The sequence below is a fragment of the Drosophila willistoni genome, unplaced genomic scaffold (genome assembly GCF_018902025.1).
Source record: "Drosophila willistoni isolate 14030-0811.24 unplaced genomic scaffold, UCI_dwil_1.1 Seg143.1, whole genome shotgun sequence".
In the NCBI taxonomy this organism is placed as follows: domain Eukaryota; kingdom Metazoa; phylum Arthropoda; class Insecta; order Diptera; family Drosophilidae; genus Drosophila; species Drosophila willistoni.
This window is the reverse complement of record NW_025814102.1, coordinates 145,436-165,606: the sequence shown is the minus strand read 5'-3', so window position 1 is coordinate 165,606 and position 20,171 is coordinate 145,436. Positions and strand designations below refer to the sequence as shown.

Here is a 20,171-nt window from a genome sequence, read left to right as displayed (position 1 = left end):
AGATCGGAAAACGAAAGAAAGCCGAGCCGAGCCCAGTCCGGTCGATCGGTTGGCTCTGAGAGCAAACCGTTGCCGTCTTCGGAGTGGCTTTTGTGTGGGGGCGCTCGCCCCAAACAGTATGGATGATACCCTCTCAAAGATGAGGCATATGGGCGCAAATGTAATCTCTGTCTCTCCTTCTCCCTGGTTCCCTTTTTTTCTTGCCTGGGTTTTATTAACTTTTCTTGTACTTGGCATTGGCATTGGCTAAAAATATTTTTCATTGCTCAGAACAAAGAGATTGGAAGCTGAGTCGCGCCTCCTTTTTTTGTTTTATTTGTCATTTTTTGGTGATCGCTGCGGCTTTTTTTTGATATCGGTTGACAAATATGTATGTACATATGCCGACCATATGCAGGTGCAAAAATGTTGTCATACCAATTTAAAGTAAATTATTGTTTTGCCATTTCAAAAAGGGTTCTGAATTCTACACACACGCACACACATAAATCTTAATAATTTTGCTTTCAGATTTCTCTCTAGAGATACATCACAGAGAGAGAGAGAGAGAGAGAGAGAGGCGACCTAGGCGGAACATATGTAAACAATAAACGATTCATCGTAGAAAACCAGTTGGATACTACTTAGGTATATGTCTGTATGTAAAAGATACTCAAAATAATAGGTACAAATACCTACATACTTACATATGTATATGTAGTAGATTTGTTTACAGGTAGTTCCTCACTTCAAAAACCATCGGGCCTATGATTAGCTGTTTTCAATACCCTCTCAAATCAAGGGCTACTTCGACGAGTTGATTTGGTCAAAACAAACAAGAATTTAAGCCAGTTCTGTGCTTGTGCAGACTATGGGAACGATCGTTCTTACTTACATACATACATATGTATGTATGTATGTACATATGTACATACATCTCACATACATATGTACATATGTAAGCATGTACATTTTGAGTGCCAAAAGCAACAGCAACTCCCTTTTTCCCCTTTTACCTTTTGGTTTGATGATGGCTCCTTCTTTCGCGGAATTCATTAAAATAAAAAGCCAGTTCTTTCTCAGGACGGAAATCAAAAACCAGAGGACCTACAAAAAGAAAGAGCAAGAGAGAGAGGGAGAGCGAAAGATGCTAGTGACTTGCAATTTTGGGGGATTTTTTGTGGAGTAGAAGGAAAGCCCGGTCTGTGCGTGCGTTAAATTGGCCCATACATACATACATACTTACATACATAGATATGCATGAATATCTGACTCATATGAAGTTCATTGGGATTGAGAGAGAGAGGGCGGTGGGTTGAGGGGAATATTGCAGATAGCATCCCCCACTGCCCCCGTAACAGAGACAATGGAAAACCAGTTTTGATGGTGATTTTTGTTTTTGAAAGACAAGATTTTTGTTTTGCAGGTGTTTTTGGGTGATTTTTATTTTCCATGCTAATTTGTGGGTCCAAACATTTTTTGTGACGTCAGTAAATGGCATTAGAAGTGGAGGGAGGTGCAAATGCATTTGGCGTGGGCGGTCGGCTGGAGTCGATGTTCTGGTTGAACGACGCTCACAGTCATGTTGCAAAGTTGCAAGCGATTTTCAAGGCAACCATCGGTTGGCAGCTCCAGTTAAGTGCCTTTTGTGGAAGCGGAAACCTTGGTTAAAGGTAAGGTATATAACAATTTTCGGACCACGTGTCGACAGTTGCAGTTCTCCGACATTTGACCCCACACACACACACACACACGCCATCAGAGCTTAGACGGAAAAAAATCATTTAATGGAAATGCACCTGGAATTATTTGGTATGAATCATGACATTAATTTTTGAATATGCCTTAAATATACACAAATGAGCGTGTTTGAAAACATTCTTAAAGAAGTCGCACATTATTGCAGGGGGCAGGGCGTTGGCAGAGGGGTAAATCATATGGAGACATCCTTAACCGGTTCAAAGATCTGGCAAAGGTTCGCTTCTCTTTCTGGTCAATTAGTACCGATTTGGGGTACGGTATTTTAATAATGACTAACTTTATCAATGTAAAAATAACTTCGAAGCTTTACAAATTCAGAACATGAATAAAGTTACCTATTAAAAGAAATATATCCGAAATGACATTCCTACATAGCGTAAAAGTATAGTACTTAGTAAAGTAGGGGAGAGGGCCCAGTTGTGACTCAGGCCCAGTTGTGACATTCTCAAATATTTTTGAAATGCGGTATTGAATGACAGTTTGAGCCCTGTAAATCATGTTTGTTAGACGTTCTGCAGTTTTTGGACAGACCCCAACGTTAATAATCGTATTGTATATACGCGTACCAAACATCGTGTTGAAAATCGTGCGAAAAAGTTTTTTTCCATTTTTTTCAAAGTACCAAAATTTTGTGAAATCAACAGTGAAAAGGTGAGTGCAATGCATCAAAGTATTGTATTTGCCGTATATTTTGTGATTCTATAAAAATTTATGTGATTATGTAGTGTATATAAAAAATATAGATATAAACTTTAAACTATAAAAAGGCCCGGCTATGACTCAGCTGGGGTGCCCAGTTATGTCCCATTTTTTTTTTGCACTCGGATTATGTAAAATTATCAAATTCCAACATTTTTGTTGTTGTTTAACAACAAGGAAAGGAAATTTACATATTGAGACCAGATTGTCCAAGAATATTCTGGAAGATCTCGATCGGGAATGTTCATTCGAAGTGCGCTAATATGCAAGCATGTTATTTCGCTTGCAAAAACTGCGAAAGTGACATGGACGACGAGGGCTTAAAATCGTTCTCATTTATGGCCATTTTCTTTTGGGTTTTTCATTGTTTTTGGCTTTGAAGCCCTTCAAAATAAGTAAACCATTAAATCACAACAATTCGTGTGACATTCCTTTCATATTTTCTTATTTTCAGTGAATTTCTTAAGTTGAGTCATAACTGGGCCACTTTTTTTTAAAGTTAAAAAAAGTTATACAAATTAAATCTGTTCCAAAATTTTTTGAGTAACTCAAATAAACATACATTCTTTGGAAAAAAGTTGCCTTTGGTTAATATTTAAATGTTAAACTTCTTAATTTTTCATTTTCCCGAACCGAAGATAAAATTTTGAGGTTTTTCAAAACCCGGGTCATAACTGGGCCCTCTCCCCTACTTATTCCTTTCGCTATATAGGCGAAACTTTACTCCACTTGGGCACTTGTTATAAAAATATTTAGTAAGTGTTATTAAATTTTTAAGCATACAAAAATTTACTTTTGCAAACTCTACTGTTAACTTTATATGCCTATTTAAAATTATGCAAAATTGTCGTTTGAAAGGAAAAGAAAAATTTAAATTATTAAAAGTTTCCGTTGCAGGCCGCCTAATGTATGCCACCTGTTATCTACTTTTCATACTCAGCCTAAAAGGCAGCTACACTTTATGTGTAACGAATAATCGCACGTTTTGCATTTTTTATCTATTTGGCTTTCGCAAAAAAAGTTGGTAACGATTTCGTGTTTAATTTTCAACGCTACCACTAATATAGGATAGACGGAGATGTTTATTCCAGGAAATATTCCTTCCAGAACTAATATTTTCAAATTTAAACATAACATTTATTGCGTTTGAAGAAAACGCTCGTCGCATTTGTCCTTATTTTCCTATTCTTCTCTTTCGCCCAACGGATACATTTTGAAAATCTTTCTTTTTGGAAATTATATTTAAAAAAAAAAAAAAGATGATGGTTTTGTTTTAGTTTTTTTTTGTTGACACATCAGCGCTTTGGGGCCCCCACAGGACACGCCAAAACACAGAATATATTAAAAATTTTTATTCAGAACGCAACATCTTCTCCTTCTGGCGCTGCAGCTTCTTCTTGGAGAGCTTCTTCTTTGTCGGCTCATCATCAGTGGTCTTTGAGACGACCTCCTCCTTCTCGGTGAGGATGACCTCAACGTGGCATGGCGATGACATGTAGGGATTGATGCGACCATGGGCACGGTATGTACGACGACGCAGGCACTGAGCACGGTTCACCTGAATGTGGTCGACAACTAGACGATCGACATCGAGTCCCTTGTAGTCAGCATTGGCTTCTGCGTTGCGCAGCAACTGCAACAGGAATTCGGCCGATTTCTTGGGCCAACGACCCTGTGTGGTCTTCCATTGCTTAGCCTGGGCGCAACGACCAACGCCACCATTAAAACGGCGGAATGGAACGCATTCCTTCTGATCGACAACAGCCTTGAGGAAACGCTGGGCACGACGCAGGGGCATACGCTTAATAGCCTGGGCGGTCTCGTGTGTATTCTGCAAAAAGAAAAGGGCAAAATGAACATTAGTATTGATGGATTTACATGCATATCATGCTTCGCCTGCTCGGTGGTTGAAATATGTTGCAAACTTTTAAATACACATACAAACTCTTTCAGATAGTTTCTCCTTACTCTTCTACTTTTCACTGAATTTAGTTGTTTTAACTCTGATTAAAAGCTCAAATCAAATATTTTAATATTTGTGCCATAGCTCAGGTAGAGACGCGAGCATTAAACAAGCTCAATACGCCGCTGTTTTAGCAGTGACTGAGTTTTACTTTTTGGGCACAAGTTTTAACAATGAAAGCATACATGATAAACGCAACCACTTAAAATTGTTTGTGCCCTACTACTAATCATTACAATAGAAACTTTTAAGGTTATATATTCGTAACATAATTCCAACAATATAGAAGTAAACGTATGCCCAGCTACAGGTAGAGACTCGCGCATTGAAAGAGCAGCTGGCCGCTGTTTTAACTGGGCTTTTTGATTTTTGCTTTTGGCACGCAATTGGCCATCAAATGATTTAGGAACTGCAATCATTTTGGTATAATTTGCGTGCCGTAGTTTATACAAATAGGAAATTGTAGACAAATTTTGAGGAAGAGAGCAGTCATGTCGTTTGATTGAACTGCACTCAGCTGATAATATTGACCAACAAAGTTTCCTCTAGCAGCATTGCAAAAGTGAACTCTTCATGTTATTGAGGAGAGGACACTGATTTTTAAACTGCCTTCACTATTAATATTTAGCATCCATGTACATATATATATATAACTTCCGCAACAACAACAACCGGCGGCGTTCTATGGTCCTCACCTTGAAATGCACACGTAGATTTGGTCCGCGCGCCTTGCACGATTTGGTGGCGTTATCTGGCTCACGTGAGTAACGGCCCATGGTTAATATATCTGCAATAATACATGGCAACTATTAGAATCACTTTAACTTTGTAAAACAGAAAAAAAAAACAATTGAACACGGCGATTTCTCTAGCATTTGTAGTCTTTTGTGTTGGAGTTCGCTTAGAAATCTTTCATTATCCAAACAGAGCAATATCTTTGCTCTCATATTTCACTTGTTTTGTGTTATAAACAGTTTACTTTCAATACGATGTTTATAAATTATTTCACAGAAAAAAAATATCACTACCTCCTTGGTCGTAAGCGAAACCGGAAAAGAACCTTTGACAGTTCAACGGTGCTCAGGCTTGATTCTAGATAAACTTCAGAGTTGCCTTGCGGTGAATATCGATTTTGCAGAGGGCGCCACTATGGCCTGACCAGAGTTATGTCAAATCGGCCCTCTGGCGGCAAATACCTGTGCCCAGAGGCGCTGTGTCAGCGCACGTAAGGCGTTGCCATATGGTATATACCGCCTTACAGTTAACAATTTAAATTGTAAAGTCTTCGTAATGATTATGCTTGGCTAGTCGCAATAATAAAGGGGTTTCCATTTTATATTCTTCCCTCTATAAATTGCTTACGAGTGGCGTCCACTTGGTCATTTAAGCTGATGTTGATTCGTTTCGTTTAGTAGTTATAGCAGTTGCTTCCCCACAATTTTTTATTACAGAATTTCTGATTTGATTTGATACACTTACAATGCAAATTAATTGAATTAATTCAATTTAGGTAGGGAAATTTAGATTTTTATTTTTTGGTTCTAGTTTGCTTTTCATTATTTTTGATATGTAAATATTTGCCTATAAATATCTCCGTCTCGCTCAGGCCGTAAACAAAAAAAGGAAAATCTAAGCTGATCTTGTTATTCGAGAGGGAGGTGGGGATCAAATCTAATTTACATGATGATCTGGTCCATTGTATTATAATCATCATCATCATTATCATCGTCGTCATCATCATCATCGTCATCATCATGATCATCGTGATCATCATCATGCTGACCTCTGGCCCCACCCAATGCCTCCCCTTTGGCCTGGGACTGTTGCTACTGCCACTGCCACTGCTGATGCTGCTGGCGAGTTCAGTGGTTGGCGCTTCCTAAGTGGATGATACTCAAGCTCATTGAGCGAGCTCCCTATTGTATGTCTATGGGAAAGAGGGCATATGGAGAGGAGATGCTATGGCTATACGGCTATGGAGATGGGGGCCCAGTGCACCTAGCCGCTTAGTAGTAAACATAATACAACAACAAAAGCTACGAATGAGAATTTGAGCAACAATGCGAAATATTTGAATTTGAATTTGATTTTATTTTTTCCATTTTTTTTTTTCGTTCTTTCTCTTGCTTTGCGCTTTGTTGTTGTTGTTCGCTTCACGTTTTCAATTTTTGCGCCCAGTTTTAAAGTTCAAGCCGCGACATTAAGACACGAAATTTGAATTATCCGACATATCGACAAAAAGAAAAAAAAATAAAATAAAAATAAAAAAAACCAAAAAATAAAGTTGAACAAAACGGAAAAAATCACGCAAAGGCCGTATGGGAAAATTTTACGTCAATTATTGGAGCGTGAAAATTGCATTTTTTAAATGCTAGCCACATCTGATACTTTATCTATGCGAACTACAACAACAACAACAACAATACGACAACAAAAAGTTACAATCAATCCATAAAAAAAACAGAAAACATCTAAAAAAAAAAGGAAATAATACTACGAAAACAGCAAAAAGGAATTTACAAAAGTTTTAAATACAAATCTAAATATAAATCTAATATATACAACAGCTAATGTAAAACATAAACAAGGAAAAAAAAAGAAGAGAAATACACGAAATATTAAATGACTTGCACATAAAATGTCAAACCAATGTGAACATATTGAAGTCAAACCAATTATATAGTTATAAAGGTACATATAGGCTATGTTTTTTTTTTTAGATATATGTATTACAAAGTGTCATTGGGCATGGCAACCCTGAACCCTCAAACTGAACTGGACTACGAATCAAATTGCGTTATCGATAATTTACTAGTATGGCTATTGAAATGAATTTGTATTGAAATAAATAATTTCTATTTCTAGGAAGAATTTACATATAAATTGTGGGAAATTTTTTTGTGATTTTCTACTGCTGTTATTATATTTGTTTAAAAAATATATATATTTAATCAAATCAGAAGAATAACAATAACAACAACAACATGAAAACATCAACAACAACAACAACAATAAAGGGGAAGTACATAGGTCTATAGAGCGTGACAAGACACGTGTCAGATCAGCAAGACCACACAGTTCTTCGAACCTGTTTGAATCCATCTATATACATACATACGTATTTACCTCTCTATATCCATAGATATTGTACATTATTTTATTTTCAAATACGTCAGAGAATGACACAGAAATAGAAACAAATTCTTACGAGGCGTCATCAATGTCAGCAAAAAATATTAACAGAAAAAGAATATTAAATTGAGGGCCAAAATTTCAATACTCTTGCTTTTGTTTCAAAAACCTATAAACAATTTCGATTCCATTTTAAAGGACATAAGGAGAGTTTTGCAAGACATAAAGAGAAAAAGAGTCTCAGTGAAATTTCAGAGTTACCAAAATTAATTACGAATACTGAAAAACAATCACTTGGAAGTGAAATCTTTTGGGATCCACTATAGGAAAAGCAACGGAACTTTGCTAGGCCAAGTGAAAAGTTATTCTGCTCTAAACTGGCTGAAAACCGTATATATCCAGTCAAAACAGGAACAGGAACATGTGCTAGTATGTACATCGGAAGAGAAGAATGACCACACTCTCTTATTGTCGCCATCCGTCAGCTTTTTCTCTCTATCCCTCTAAAAATGACCTTCTTCGGAGAGACTAGACAACCATAATTATTTACTTTGCGATCAAAATTACGAATTGATTTCCGCGTCACCTTCGACTTTGGGCCACTTGTCATCGTCGGATTTTCTTGCATGTATGTGATCTATTTTTGGATTTGTCTGACTGGATGGCTAGCTGGGTGGCTGGCTGCCACATCTCTGACGCAGTTAATCGGACCCAACCGGTTGAAACGAGACAAATTTAGTTTTCATAAAAAATGAAAATCATTTAGAAAATTGTCAAACCTAAATATTAAATAATTAAAGTAAACAAAATGTTCGATGAGAGAAAAACACCATAGAAGAGAGTTCTTGTCTCGTCGATGTATTCATGTACATAATATATCTTACTCATTTATAATTTTTCAGTTCCGCACGTACCCCAAACGCCGAAGTTTATAAAAACGTTTTCGAATTTTGTTTCCTTAAAATCGTTTTTTTGCTTCTTGTTCTTCGGTTCTCGACTTTGTTTTGTTTTTCAAGGTTCTTAAAACCGAAACAAAAAGCACAGCAAAGCATATTTTAATTTTTATAAACAATCGAAAGTATGTATGTACATACATATATAGCCCAATGAAAAAATACAACATTTCTTGTCGGTCGAGCCGCATAAAACAAGATTGAATCAGTTTCAAAAAAATGTTTTTCATTTCGAAAGTGTCTCACCGTCTGTGTCTCTTGCTCTCACTTTGTTTCGCTCTTTCGATTTGGTAGTTTTCCGTTGAGTTCAAAATTTGTATCTTCTGGATTCTTGTAAATAAAAATCATATCGGTACGATTTATTTTCAACCGATCACTTGAAGTGGCAAGCCACCTGATTATCGGTTACGGTGCGTTTTTCGTATTCGTCTTCGTTTCGTTTCGGTGCTTCACGTGCTTACACGGCATTTGTTTATATCCACCTAAGTTTTATATCTATTTCATTATTATTATTCTTTTTTTTCCGCCTTCTCGTAGTTGTTTATACGCACATAAATACATATATTCAGTGTATTTTGTCAGAACACAGGTGAAATGTGCTGAAAAATTGTGAATTGCCAAATAGCAAAACAAAATACAATTTAATGATAAACAAATATAACTATATATAATTCTATTCAAAATCTTTTGCATACTTTCAAGTAAGTACATAAAACATAATTCAGAAACATACTACATAAACGCGTCTAATTACATTGATAGGCTTTCGATATTATTCTTTGGTTTCTAAATACCTCGGATCCAATATAAATCTCTTCACCTCTGAATTGACAATAATGGTTTTCATAGCATCCTAAAGTAACATAACAATTGATATTCCCTATATTAAAAATATATACACACAAGCATTTCTTTGGAGGGTTCTTTTTGGCTTACATTTTTTTTAACCGATAACCAAAAATGGCTAAAGTTATCGATAACAGGCGGAGATCTATTTAATCGAAATGGTGCCTAGAGCGGGTCTATCTTGGCAATAATTTGCAATATTGTACAAAATAAATAAACTCAAACTTCTATCAATTCTTAACAAATTCGCCCCTGTATACCGAAAAATAATTGTGTCTAACGAATATTCCTAAGCTAAACCCACTTTTTGGTAGGACCTGGCCCTTTTATATTTGTCCTGAGTAGTAGACATATTTGCTTAGAATCCTCATGTATAACCAATTAACAATTGGACCACGCAAAATCTACAACCTAAAACATAAAGTTTTAAATCTGTAGAACCTCAAAGAAGCAAATATTATGACAAAAAGGTCCAAAGCAAATATTCTTAAATAAGCGTCATGTAATTTTGCACCTAGACTTTTTTTGACCTTTCTTGGTAACCTTCTTGGTTCTTAGGTTTGACAAATCTGGTTGTTCATAATTTTTAAATCCAAAAATTTAAATATTCAATATTTGTATGGTTTATTATTAAAAATTGCAAACAGATCTGTTAGTCGGTAAAATATTACTATTTTCTTTTCTTTTCTTTCTTTCTTTTCTTTTGCAAAGAATTAAAAAAATTTATGTTTTATTAGCTTTCTTGAGCTAAATAAAATTAGGTTTTGATCTTCTTAAACTAAATCTCCTTTTAGATAATATTTCTGTTCGATGGATGTTAATCCAATTTCTTTCTATACAAATGTATTTTTATACCCTTGCAAAAAGGGTATATTAATTTTGGTCAAAAGTGTGCAACGCATAGAAGGAAGCATCTCCGACCATATAAAGTATATATATTCTTGATCAGCACGACGAGACGAGTTCAAATAGCCATGTCCGTCCGTCCGTCTGGATCAACGCGAACTCCTCCTAGACCGTAAGAGCTACAGAGCTGAAATTTTGCATGTAGGATTGTATATACTCCAGGCGTTGTATATCTCGTATTCAGCCGGATCGGATCACTATATCATATAGCCCCCATACAAATGGCAAAGTCACGAACAGTGATTTTTCTTAATAACTTCGTTATTTTCTGAGCTATTGTCGTGAGATTAATATAAACGACTATGCCAAATTTGATCAAGATCGGGTGACTATATCATATAGCTCCCATAGGAACGATCCTTCGAAAACAGTGACTTTTGTCAATAACTTCGTTACTTTTGACGCGATTGCTTTCAAATTAAACATTTGTTAGTTAAATGTATCTGTTAATGACTGTGCCTAATTTGATAAGGATCGGGTAACTATATCATATAGCTCCCATAGGAACGATCGGTGGAAAACAGTGACTTTGATCAATATCTTCGTTATTTCCTATGCTAAGATTGTAGGCCGTTCTTTCGGACACATTAGCCCTTTTAGCTTAAACGTTTTTCCACTTTGATGGCTATAGGTAAGGAAAAAGTTACCAAAAAAGTTGCAAGGGCATACAAACTTTGACGCGGTCGAAGTTAGCCCCGGCCTTCTGGTTTTTCTATACAATGAATTTGATGATTCTGCATATTACCAACATCAAAACGCAAGAACAAAAAACCCTATTTAGGGGAACTCCAGAATAAGAAGAAGACGAATCTCTGTTCTAGCAATTGAGATAGATTTTCTTGAAATCTCCATATATGTGTATCTTAATGTGCATACTTTCGATCCTAAAGCTTTCGAATGACAAGGAGTAACATACTGAATAGTATCTTTAAGTCTTTTAAAACATTAGAACAATTAAAAAAAAAAATTGATTCTATATTATCAAATTCCATTTTTCCTGGAAATAAAGTTTTTTTTGCGATTCCTTTAAAGGAAAGTTTGACTGTAGTTTTATTAAATTAAATGAAAATCCTTTTAGAGGCAACTTGTCTATACTTATACATACATATATTAAAACTTATTTATATTTAGGCTATAAAATTGAGTTGTTTTTGTGTGGATAAAGGGTATTATTCCAGTTGAGTTTTGTTATAATCAGGCAGGTTTCGTCTTTGTTATTCTCATTTTTCTCTGCGCCTCCTCTACCTGTCGCTTTAATTGCTCATTTTTATGAGGGGCAGCTTCAAATCGTTATAATTATTAGTGATAATTGCAATTTGAATTCGTTGTTTGATTATTATTATTGCTCATGTTGTTGTTTTTGCTGCTGATGCTGCTGCTGCTGTTGTTGGTTTTGCATAAAATATATAAACAACCGTTGTTGTTTATAACCACGCCCCATTTGGGCAATTATAGCACTTTATATGCATAAATATTTCTCAGTAATGAAACACAAAAACCAAAGATACCAACTTTAGGATACCCTACATAAATAAAAGCCTTAAATCCTATAGTTTAACGATCTCACTCACAATCAAGTCCAAGGTGCATTGTGAGAAAGAGAAAGATCGAAAAGTGTCAGGGATACAGATTGATTGATTGTTCATTAAAGAGATGATGACAGGTAAAACCCAAGGGAACGTAGAATCTGAGGTTGAAAAAAAAGATTCAAAGAAAATAATTAAAATATATTTAACTTACAATCACGTGCAAGGTAAGGAAAAAATGCTCCGGCAATAGAAGAACAACTTTCAAAACATTCTTTGCATCTTAGAAAAATGAAAAGGGAGAACTCCTAAATAATAGTTTATAATTTCTGGACTCCGGCGGACCCTGGTACGGTAGGGAACGGAAAATGTAAAATGTTGGGTAAATCTTATAATATATTGTATATTTTCGTTTTCCACAAAGAAATGGTTCTTAATTACCAAAATCAATTAAAAAAGAATTGCCATGAAAAATTTGAAATATTTATGCATTGTTTTTAACTCGATAAATTTGAATTTTGACTTGATCTGTTCATCTCAGTGGAATTGATCTTTTCATACGGGCAATATCTTCGTATGATAAAATGGAAAAGTATCTTGATCACATTCTAGCCAAGTTTGAGTTGGTCCTTCATATTCATAATTGGTGTTAAAGTATCGAGAAAACTTCGTTTGCTAACCCGAATAAAAGAGCTAATCTGAGATAGAAGAACAAACTCACCTTTATGGCTAATATTAGGAGAGTTAACAAAATGGGAGCCTGGATTTTCGGTTCTAAAGTTCTCTTTTAATGTCACAGTATGTCATTTTCGGTGAGTCCGCCCCTGATAGAAAGCATTTAGATATTTACTATACTACTTTTTGTGTCTGTGTGTGTACTTATGATCTAGTTCGGTCTGTCAACAAACAAATTTCAACAATTTTCACAAGTTCAATGTTGTTTTTGATTCTTTTTTTATTCATTGCCTTTCAGACATTGTCTATGATATATGTACATATGTATATAAATATATTTATGTACGTATGTAGGTGTGCATATAGTATATATACTTTTTATTTTTATCCCATCAATACGCATCATTATATCGTTATGTTCGTCATGCCGTCTTATTGGAAATCGGTTCGAACCAAATTAAATTGGTTTTTCACAATATTCCGAAAGGTGATGGAAAATTGAGATATTGCAAAATTTTCCCAAGTCGTACTATTAATGAAAAATCATTACTTTTTGTAATAAATTTTAATTTGGTCTTTTTTTTATACTTATTTGATATATTTACACTTAATAATTGAATGTTGTACATTTTTTTTGTTTCTCTGAGAACGAATACAGGGGGGGAAATCGGTCTTTTTAAATGGATATGGTTTGTTTCCACTCTTCTCCATCTAAATCCATTCCTAACGTTCCCCTCCTCCTCCTCTTCCTGTCCATACTTATGTATATCTGCTTAGCTATTGTAATTGTGCAATTAGCTGCATAATTAAATTGTTTGAAAATTGAATACGAAAGCAAAATAGCATAAGCCAATTCTCATATCTCTGGCACTTCGTTCAGTATACTGTTTATAATTGAACTAATTGTATAGAATATCATGTATAAAATCCGTTTTGAAATCTCGAATCGAATCACAATTTGAATACAAAATCAGTTCACTTTCTCATTTTCTTGGTGAATGAGTAAAAATTACAAAAAAAAAAAAAAATGGTTTATTCTAGAGGTGAATGGCAAGGTGAGAAAAATGTTTCTCAATAAAGGTATTCTGAAAAGCTTTACACAGATTTAAATGTCTATATAGAAAGGCCCTGGGGACTGTACCTACATACATATATATACTTTTATCTATCCATCCAATGACAATCAGATCAAGATGCTAAGATTCAGGGTCATTATCCATTGCAAGTCAAGTGCAATTGTCATTACAGGGCCTGTCTACAATATTATCTATATCCCATTTATATGTGATATATCCCATACTTACATACATATACATATAACTATATATGCATACTTAGTTAATAATTTTAATAAGTGGCTCGTGTCGCTCGTTACGATCTGGTTATCTATTGTCAGTAGCTGCAGAACATTTAATTTGCTTACTAACCATTTCAGAAGAATGTAATTCAGAGTTTTACACACTTTACACCATGATTACAGATATCAGATTATATAGATAATAAAAAGGATTACATATGCATATTTTTAGATTCATTTAGATCATCATTATGATGATTATGATGATGACGAAGAAGATAAACCTTACAAAAATGAGTTGTAAACATTGTAAATCAGTTGTGGAAGAGACGAGAAGAGAAGAGATGGGAATTAAAAGCAACAAGAAAAAAATAAATAAATAAAGTATATGAAAATGCAAAAAATAAAACGAGGGGGAAAACAAAATGAAAATAATATTTACATATGTACATAAAGCGAAAACAAAGCGCCAGCCAGCTCGAGAGACAGAAAGCGACATGTGACAATTTAGTTATTGTTGCTTAATAATGTTGTTATTGTTATTGTTGTTGTTGTTGTTTATTGTTGGTGTAGCCTTTGGGCGCCGCAAACCTGTCATACACCGATTTTGATTCCAAATCAAAACCCACTCAAGCAGACAAACAATAAGACAGACAGACAGACAGCTATGTACGTCCCTCAGTCCCTTGATTGTCCCCCGCATTGTCACCATTCAGTCTCGCCCTATTCAAAGATATGTATATATGTAGATATATATGTAGTATGTATATATCTATTAGATGCTATGTACCGATAGAGATACATGTTCGATGAAATGGCTTAATTGATGGAAGCTATCAATTGCTATGTTTACATTTTCAAGGGAATGAACTAGTTCCCAAAATGAGAAGAAACTAGAATTACATGAAGCTAATTGTAAGATCAATGTACAGATTCTAGCAGTTTAATCTTTGCAATATTGCAAACTCTTCTTTTTTTTTGGAAAAGGGTGCTGTTCGACCTTTTTTAAGTTAAACAAAACTGCGTTTTACCTTTTGTGTTGCCTGTGATTAAAAGTATTATACATTTTTATGATTTGTTAACCTCAAGCCGGATAAAACGTCAGTTTTGATTTTATGAAATTGTTTTACAAATTCACCAATCAAAAACTTAATCATATTTTCTTTTTATGTCTTATATATTTAAGTTTAACTTACCAACAATTAAGAATAAAACTTTGCTTTGATTAGAAGATATAAAGCATGGTCTAAAACTGCCAGAGTGGATTCTAATCGGTTGTCCGCGAGTGTGTGTATGAAAAGATCTATGCAAAAAAAACGTTTTATGTACATATGTATGTATGTATGTATATATCTGTATAATGAACTGTCTTAATTAGATTGCACTTGTTCCCAAACTAGAGCTAAAAATGAAGTAAGTAAGTCGTCTCGCCGACTAAGTTATACCATACACCAGTAAAGCAAATATTTCAAATTTATTAAACAAATGCATTTTCACAAGCTTTTCACAAGCATATCTTAGTATCTCGCTCACTCAAGCATACGAGCACCCTAGCGCCCCCACCAGCCAACGGCCAACTCCGGCCTTATGGCAAAACGTTTATATGCATAATTCGGATGTTTTTTGTCCGATTTTGATCAAATTTGGTATTTTGCTGGATATTAGTAACACATTTAAGTGTGCATAAGGTTGCATAAGGTAGAAAAATACGGGAGATAATCGAGTTTTTTCAAATTACGGGGGCAAAAATGTTCATACGGACAGAAGGACGGACGTACAGACGGACAAGGCTAGATCGACTCGGCTGTTGAGTCTGGTCAAGAATATATATTCTTTATGGGGTCGGAGAAGCTTCCTTTTGCCTGTTACATACATTTTGGCGACTTTAATATACCATTTCACCCTATGGGTGTATGGTATAAAAACTTCTGACCCAACTAAACTATCATAAATTTTGTTGAAGAAGTTATATCTTACTATATATATATTTTTCTGATCGACTGACAGGGTATAAACTGGTTCCATCAAAGTGGACCTAAAACTAAATATGCAAAAGAACTAGTTCACAAAGAAAATTTCGTTATTTTCTTCAGATTTCCTTACAAAGTAACAAAACTTAACCAAAACTGTTTTTCTTCATTAAAAAATTTCCGACTTTTGATGGCGAAACGAGTTGATGTCGCGTCGCTGCCTTTTTAGGTTCATCTGGGTTGATTAGCATTGGTTCTATCCGGTTCACACTGCTCTGCCCCTGCAGCAGGAGATGCTTTTGAATTGAAATTGGAAATTGAATTGATTTCTTAGTCATACAGAAACAATATGCTGGCAACCTCCTCGCCCTCTTTGGCCACCTCCTCCTCTCCCATTTCTCTCTTGCTCTTTGGTTCGCTCTACTGTTTGCCCAATGGGCCCAGGGTCTGTCATTTGTCATTCTACATATGCATAAATCTGTATACATACATATGTATTATATGTACTTATATGGATGTCGAACCCATTGAGAGAGATCTTATTGTATTTTTCCCCGTTTTTCTCTTTATTTTTAATTGTTATTGAGCATGACAATGATTAATAATAAAAGAAAGAGTTTGTGTGTGTGAGAAACGCAATTCGGTTAGATGCCAAATGATGTGTTTATGCTTCTTCTTTTTTTGGCGGGCCAATATCAGTTACAGAGTTACATACAGAGTTGTCCACTTGGTTTATTTTTTCTATAGAAAGGTATTAGTTCCAGCAGGTTGTTAGGGGCGCTTTGAACAAACCGCTGCTTTATTAACAATAAATATAACATAAGAATAAACATTTCGATTCAAAAATAATCAAAGTCAATTTCAACTATACTTACAATATACAACAATACTTTATTTCATTCATTTTTCAATAGAAAAGCATCAAGATTTTAAGACTGTCAAACGACAGGTCCGTGACACGCTACATTTGCTTTCAAGTTGTTATCGATTTGTATCTCACCCCTGTTTATCTCTTCACGTGACTTTAAGCTGTAACGACTTCTGTGCGTCATATAAGTAGCCAAATTTGTTCATAATTATAATCTCTTGTTGTGATCATCATAATTGAAACGACAGCTTATAAAATAATATAGACAGATATGGTATAATGATGATGATAAACATTTTGACTTTAGTTCTTGGAAACGTTTTCATATTAATAGAATTTGCAAATCTTCTCTTATCTTATTTTGATTTTTCAAAGTGCATTACGTTCTAAACAAAAAAAATCCCAAGAGAAATATTCTTCATTTCATAATTAGAATTGTAATCTAAGCTTGACTTGTATTTAGTCAAACCACACATACATTTGTATATACGTATATATACATAACCTTGGCTAAGATCTTCTTCCTGATCAGTCTTGTCTCTTGTCTCGTTTTATTTTCAAAAAGATTAACCGGCAATATTTAGCTTTTGTGATAAAAACAGAAAACAGAAAACTTGGGGCCATAATTCTTAAGGTGGCACAAGTCACAAAAATATATCAACAGACACTATGTATATATCTATAAAATATAAAAACCTGCAGCATCATAAAACCTACTCATAAACACAATTCTCTACCACTGACGTCAGCCCTATATAACTTATATGCGATTATATGGTATATCTTGAACAAATACATATAGCAAAAGAAACAGTTGTTGTTTGTTTAAATTTTCCAAGAGTCAGTGCAAAGGACACATTAACTTTAACAAAAAACGATGCAACTTCTTTCCATCCATCTAACCATCCATCCATCTGGTCACGAGGGGTTACTTATTACCTGATCTCATCATCACTTGGTAATATTTGCCCTAGTGTTGACAGGTGGTAAGAGAAGACAGGGACAACAGACAGACAGACAGACAGACAGACAGTCAGTCAGACAGACTGGCAGGCAGAGTGTGTGTAAACAGTGTTGAACTTGAAAGAATAAGCCAAGTTAATCCCTGAAAAATGAAATGTTTGGTTTATTGTATAAACAATTAGTACTAAAATAACTGTAATCGAGAAGATTCAAAACCATCTTTTTGAGGGGAAAATCATCTTATCTTCAATTCAACTGCTATTATATTGACTTTTCATACAGTTCCATGAATCCCCACAATGTTCGTCATATTGAACTTGCCCCAAGTGTGTTCTTTATTTTTTTTGTTGGTTTGCCTCTTCTTACTGTCACGTTGCGCGTCTATCTTTATCTTTCTATTCAATTCTAAATGTATTTCGTTATGGAAAAAGATGAATAGAATTTATGAAATCGTACGAAAAATTACGTAGATCTTTTGCCGCCACCAAAAAGTGATGGAGAAGAAGGATGCGGGTTAGAGAAACTAATCAGTGGATAGCTACATACATATGAGCACGCAAATACGCTTCGCCACATGCAAAGAATACCCACGAGGCATGGAACAATATTATTTAATATATAGTATATACTACATACAAATGTATGTACATACATATATATACATGGCAGATAGCTCTATTTCTGTCATCTCATTAGAGTATATTGAGAGTCTTACCCTTGAAGGCCCTTAATATTGGAGCGTTTTAATTGGTTTTATAGCATAGGCGGATTTAGGGGGGGACAATGCCCCTTAAAGTGTGCAATATACTATAAAAGTATTTATTGTTATTAACAAATTAATAATCTTTAAACAATGTTTGCTTCGAGAATTACTTTTTATCCATTGTATATTCCAAAATTTCTTTATATATTTCAAAAAACGAATTCTTGGGCTGCTCATTGCATACTTCAGGGCGCTAATGTCCCCCATTTTACAGCCCTAGATTAGTAAGGAATAACACCAACTATTACTTAATCGAAAGGGCATTTTGGCGCCTTCTTCTACGTATTTTCTCCACTTTCCTTCACTTGACACTTTTGCGAGCGATAAGCACAGGAGACCCCGATAAGCAACATTGTCGGCTATGTCGGCTATATGTGCAACGGAGATGATCTATTCCAACGATAACGTCAGAAAACAAGAACAGAAAAAAACCCAGAAGAAATCCGGAGAAGACATCAGATTGTGTCAGTGAGTGAGGGAACAAGAGAACGACAGGGAGAGAGACGCAGCGAGCGAGACCAATAAGAGATAAAGAGAGTGAGAGAAAGATCGTGCAAGAGAGAGCAACAGCATCCCAAAAAAAAGTAAATAAAAAACAAAGACACAGAAATATAACAAACAAGTAGCGAAAGGGGGACGGGGACACACGAACTGCCTATAGCGTGCGCCTCTCTGGGCCGATTATAAAAACGTTGCCCCCACGCCAATTTGAACGCATTGTCCAAGCGCTTTTGGAGCTGCGTGGAGCTCCTCCAACACTAGTGATACCATTTCGAGTTTCGACACCAACCGACCGTTAAATTCCGCCGTGCAACAACATAAAACAAGAACATTTTCCAGCCAAAAGTCCAGAAGGCAGCCGAACTAACATTCCTAAAAACCAAACCAAAACCAAAAAAAAAAAAACTTTATAGGTGCGTATCTTCCATTCCCTGTTCCTGCCTCTCAACAAAAGGCAGAGTGACATATCCATCCAACTGACTTCCTCGCAAAAGGATTAATTAATAATGGGGAAGCAATAACCAACAAAAAATTATCCATACATATGTATGAGTTTGGGGGTCTCTTCCTGTAAGACATAAATAATCGGATCTCAGGGCATTATTCCAGATTTCATTGTTAAGTTTTTGCCGCCGCCGTCGCCGCCGGCCTCCTAAATTCATTTTTTGCTCAGAGTTAAATAATGCATAAATTAATTATGCTAACTGAGCTCAAAATCAATATAAAAATAACAAATTTGTTGTGTTTTGTGCTCTTCAGCTGTTCAACATTTTTCAAGAATGTTAAAATTAAATTTCAGAAACCTCAAAAAAAGATAAATTTAAAAAAAAAAAATCAAAAACAACATATGTATTTCAAAAAATAGTGACTAAAAGTTATAAATAAAAGGAAATAATCAATAAAAGGGAAATATTCTAGAAAATAACAGAAATTAAATTAAACAATTGTCAATTTCAATGTAATACGAAATATGTTGATATATAGATAAACTATAGATGAGTCATTCCGAAACTGAAACTGAAAGAATTAATCTTGAAACCTCCAGTTGCCGCCCATTAGTCATAGTCCGAGATACTCAGAGGTATCTTATGGTGTCTACATTGGAGCTCCTCCAATTTGGAGATGTTGAAATTCTTCTCTGTTTTCTTGGTTTTTTTTTTTTTATGGGGTTCTTTATTTTTTTGTTTTCAATTAAATGAAGGAGGAACACAATTAATGGAAATGTATGTGCAACGAAACTGAAATTGAAATTGAAAGAACAACAAAACGAAAAAAACAATAGCAAGACATTGGAAGAAGGAAAAAGCAATAAGCAAACAAATTGAAAGGGGGAGGGAAAAACGGCGAAACTGAAACTAATAAAAACCAA

At 34.9% G+C, this 20,171-nt stretch overlaps 1 protein-coding gene across 1 annotated transcript; it reads right to left on the bottom strand.

Annotated features, from left to right (window-relative positions):
• Positions 1–3,705: 3,705 nt before the first annotated feature.
• On the bottom strand, positions 3,706–5,503 carry LOC6644616 (60S ribosomal protein L17). The gene is made up of 3 exons (XM_002067181.4): positions 5,431–5,503; positions 5,098–5,189; positions 3,706–4,270 (listed from the first exon to the last, which is right to left on the bottom strand). The coding sequence occupies exons 2-3, from the start codon at positions 5,176–5,178 to the stop codon at positions 3,791–3,793; spliced, it is 561 nt and encodes a 186-aa protein (XP_002067217.1). The 5' UTR covers positions 5,179–5,189; positions 5,431–5,503; the 3' UTR covers positions 3,706–3,790.
• Positions 5,504–20,171: the final 14,668 nt, after the last annotated feature.

Coding starts and splice junctions, on each gene's coding strand:
- LOC6644616 (XM_002067181.4), bottom strand. CDS start 5,178: ATGGGCCGTTACTCACGTGAGCCAGATAACGCCACCAAATCGTGCAAG. Junction 4,271..5,097: donor ATCTACGTGTGCATTTCAAG/GTGAGGACCATA, acceptor TTCTTTTTGCAG/AATACACACGAGACCGCCCA.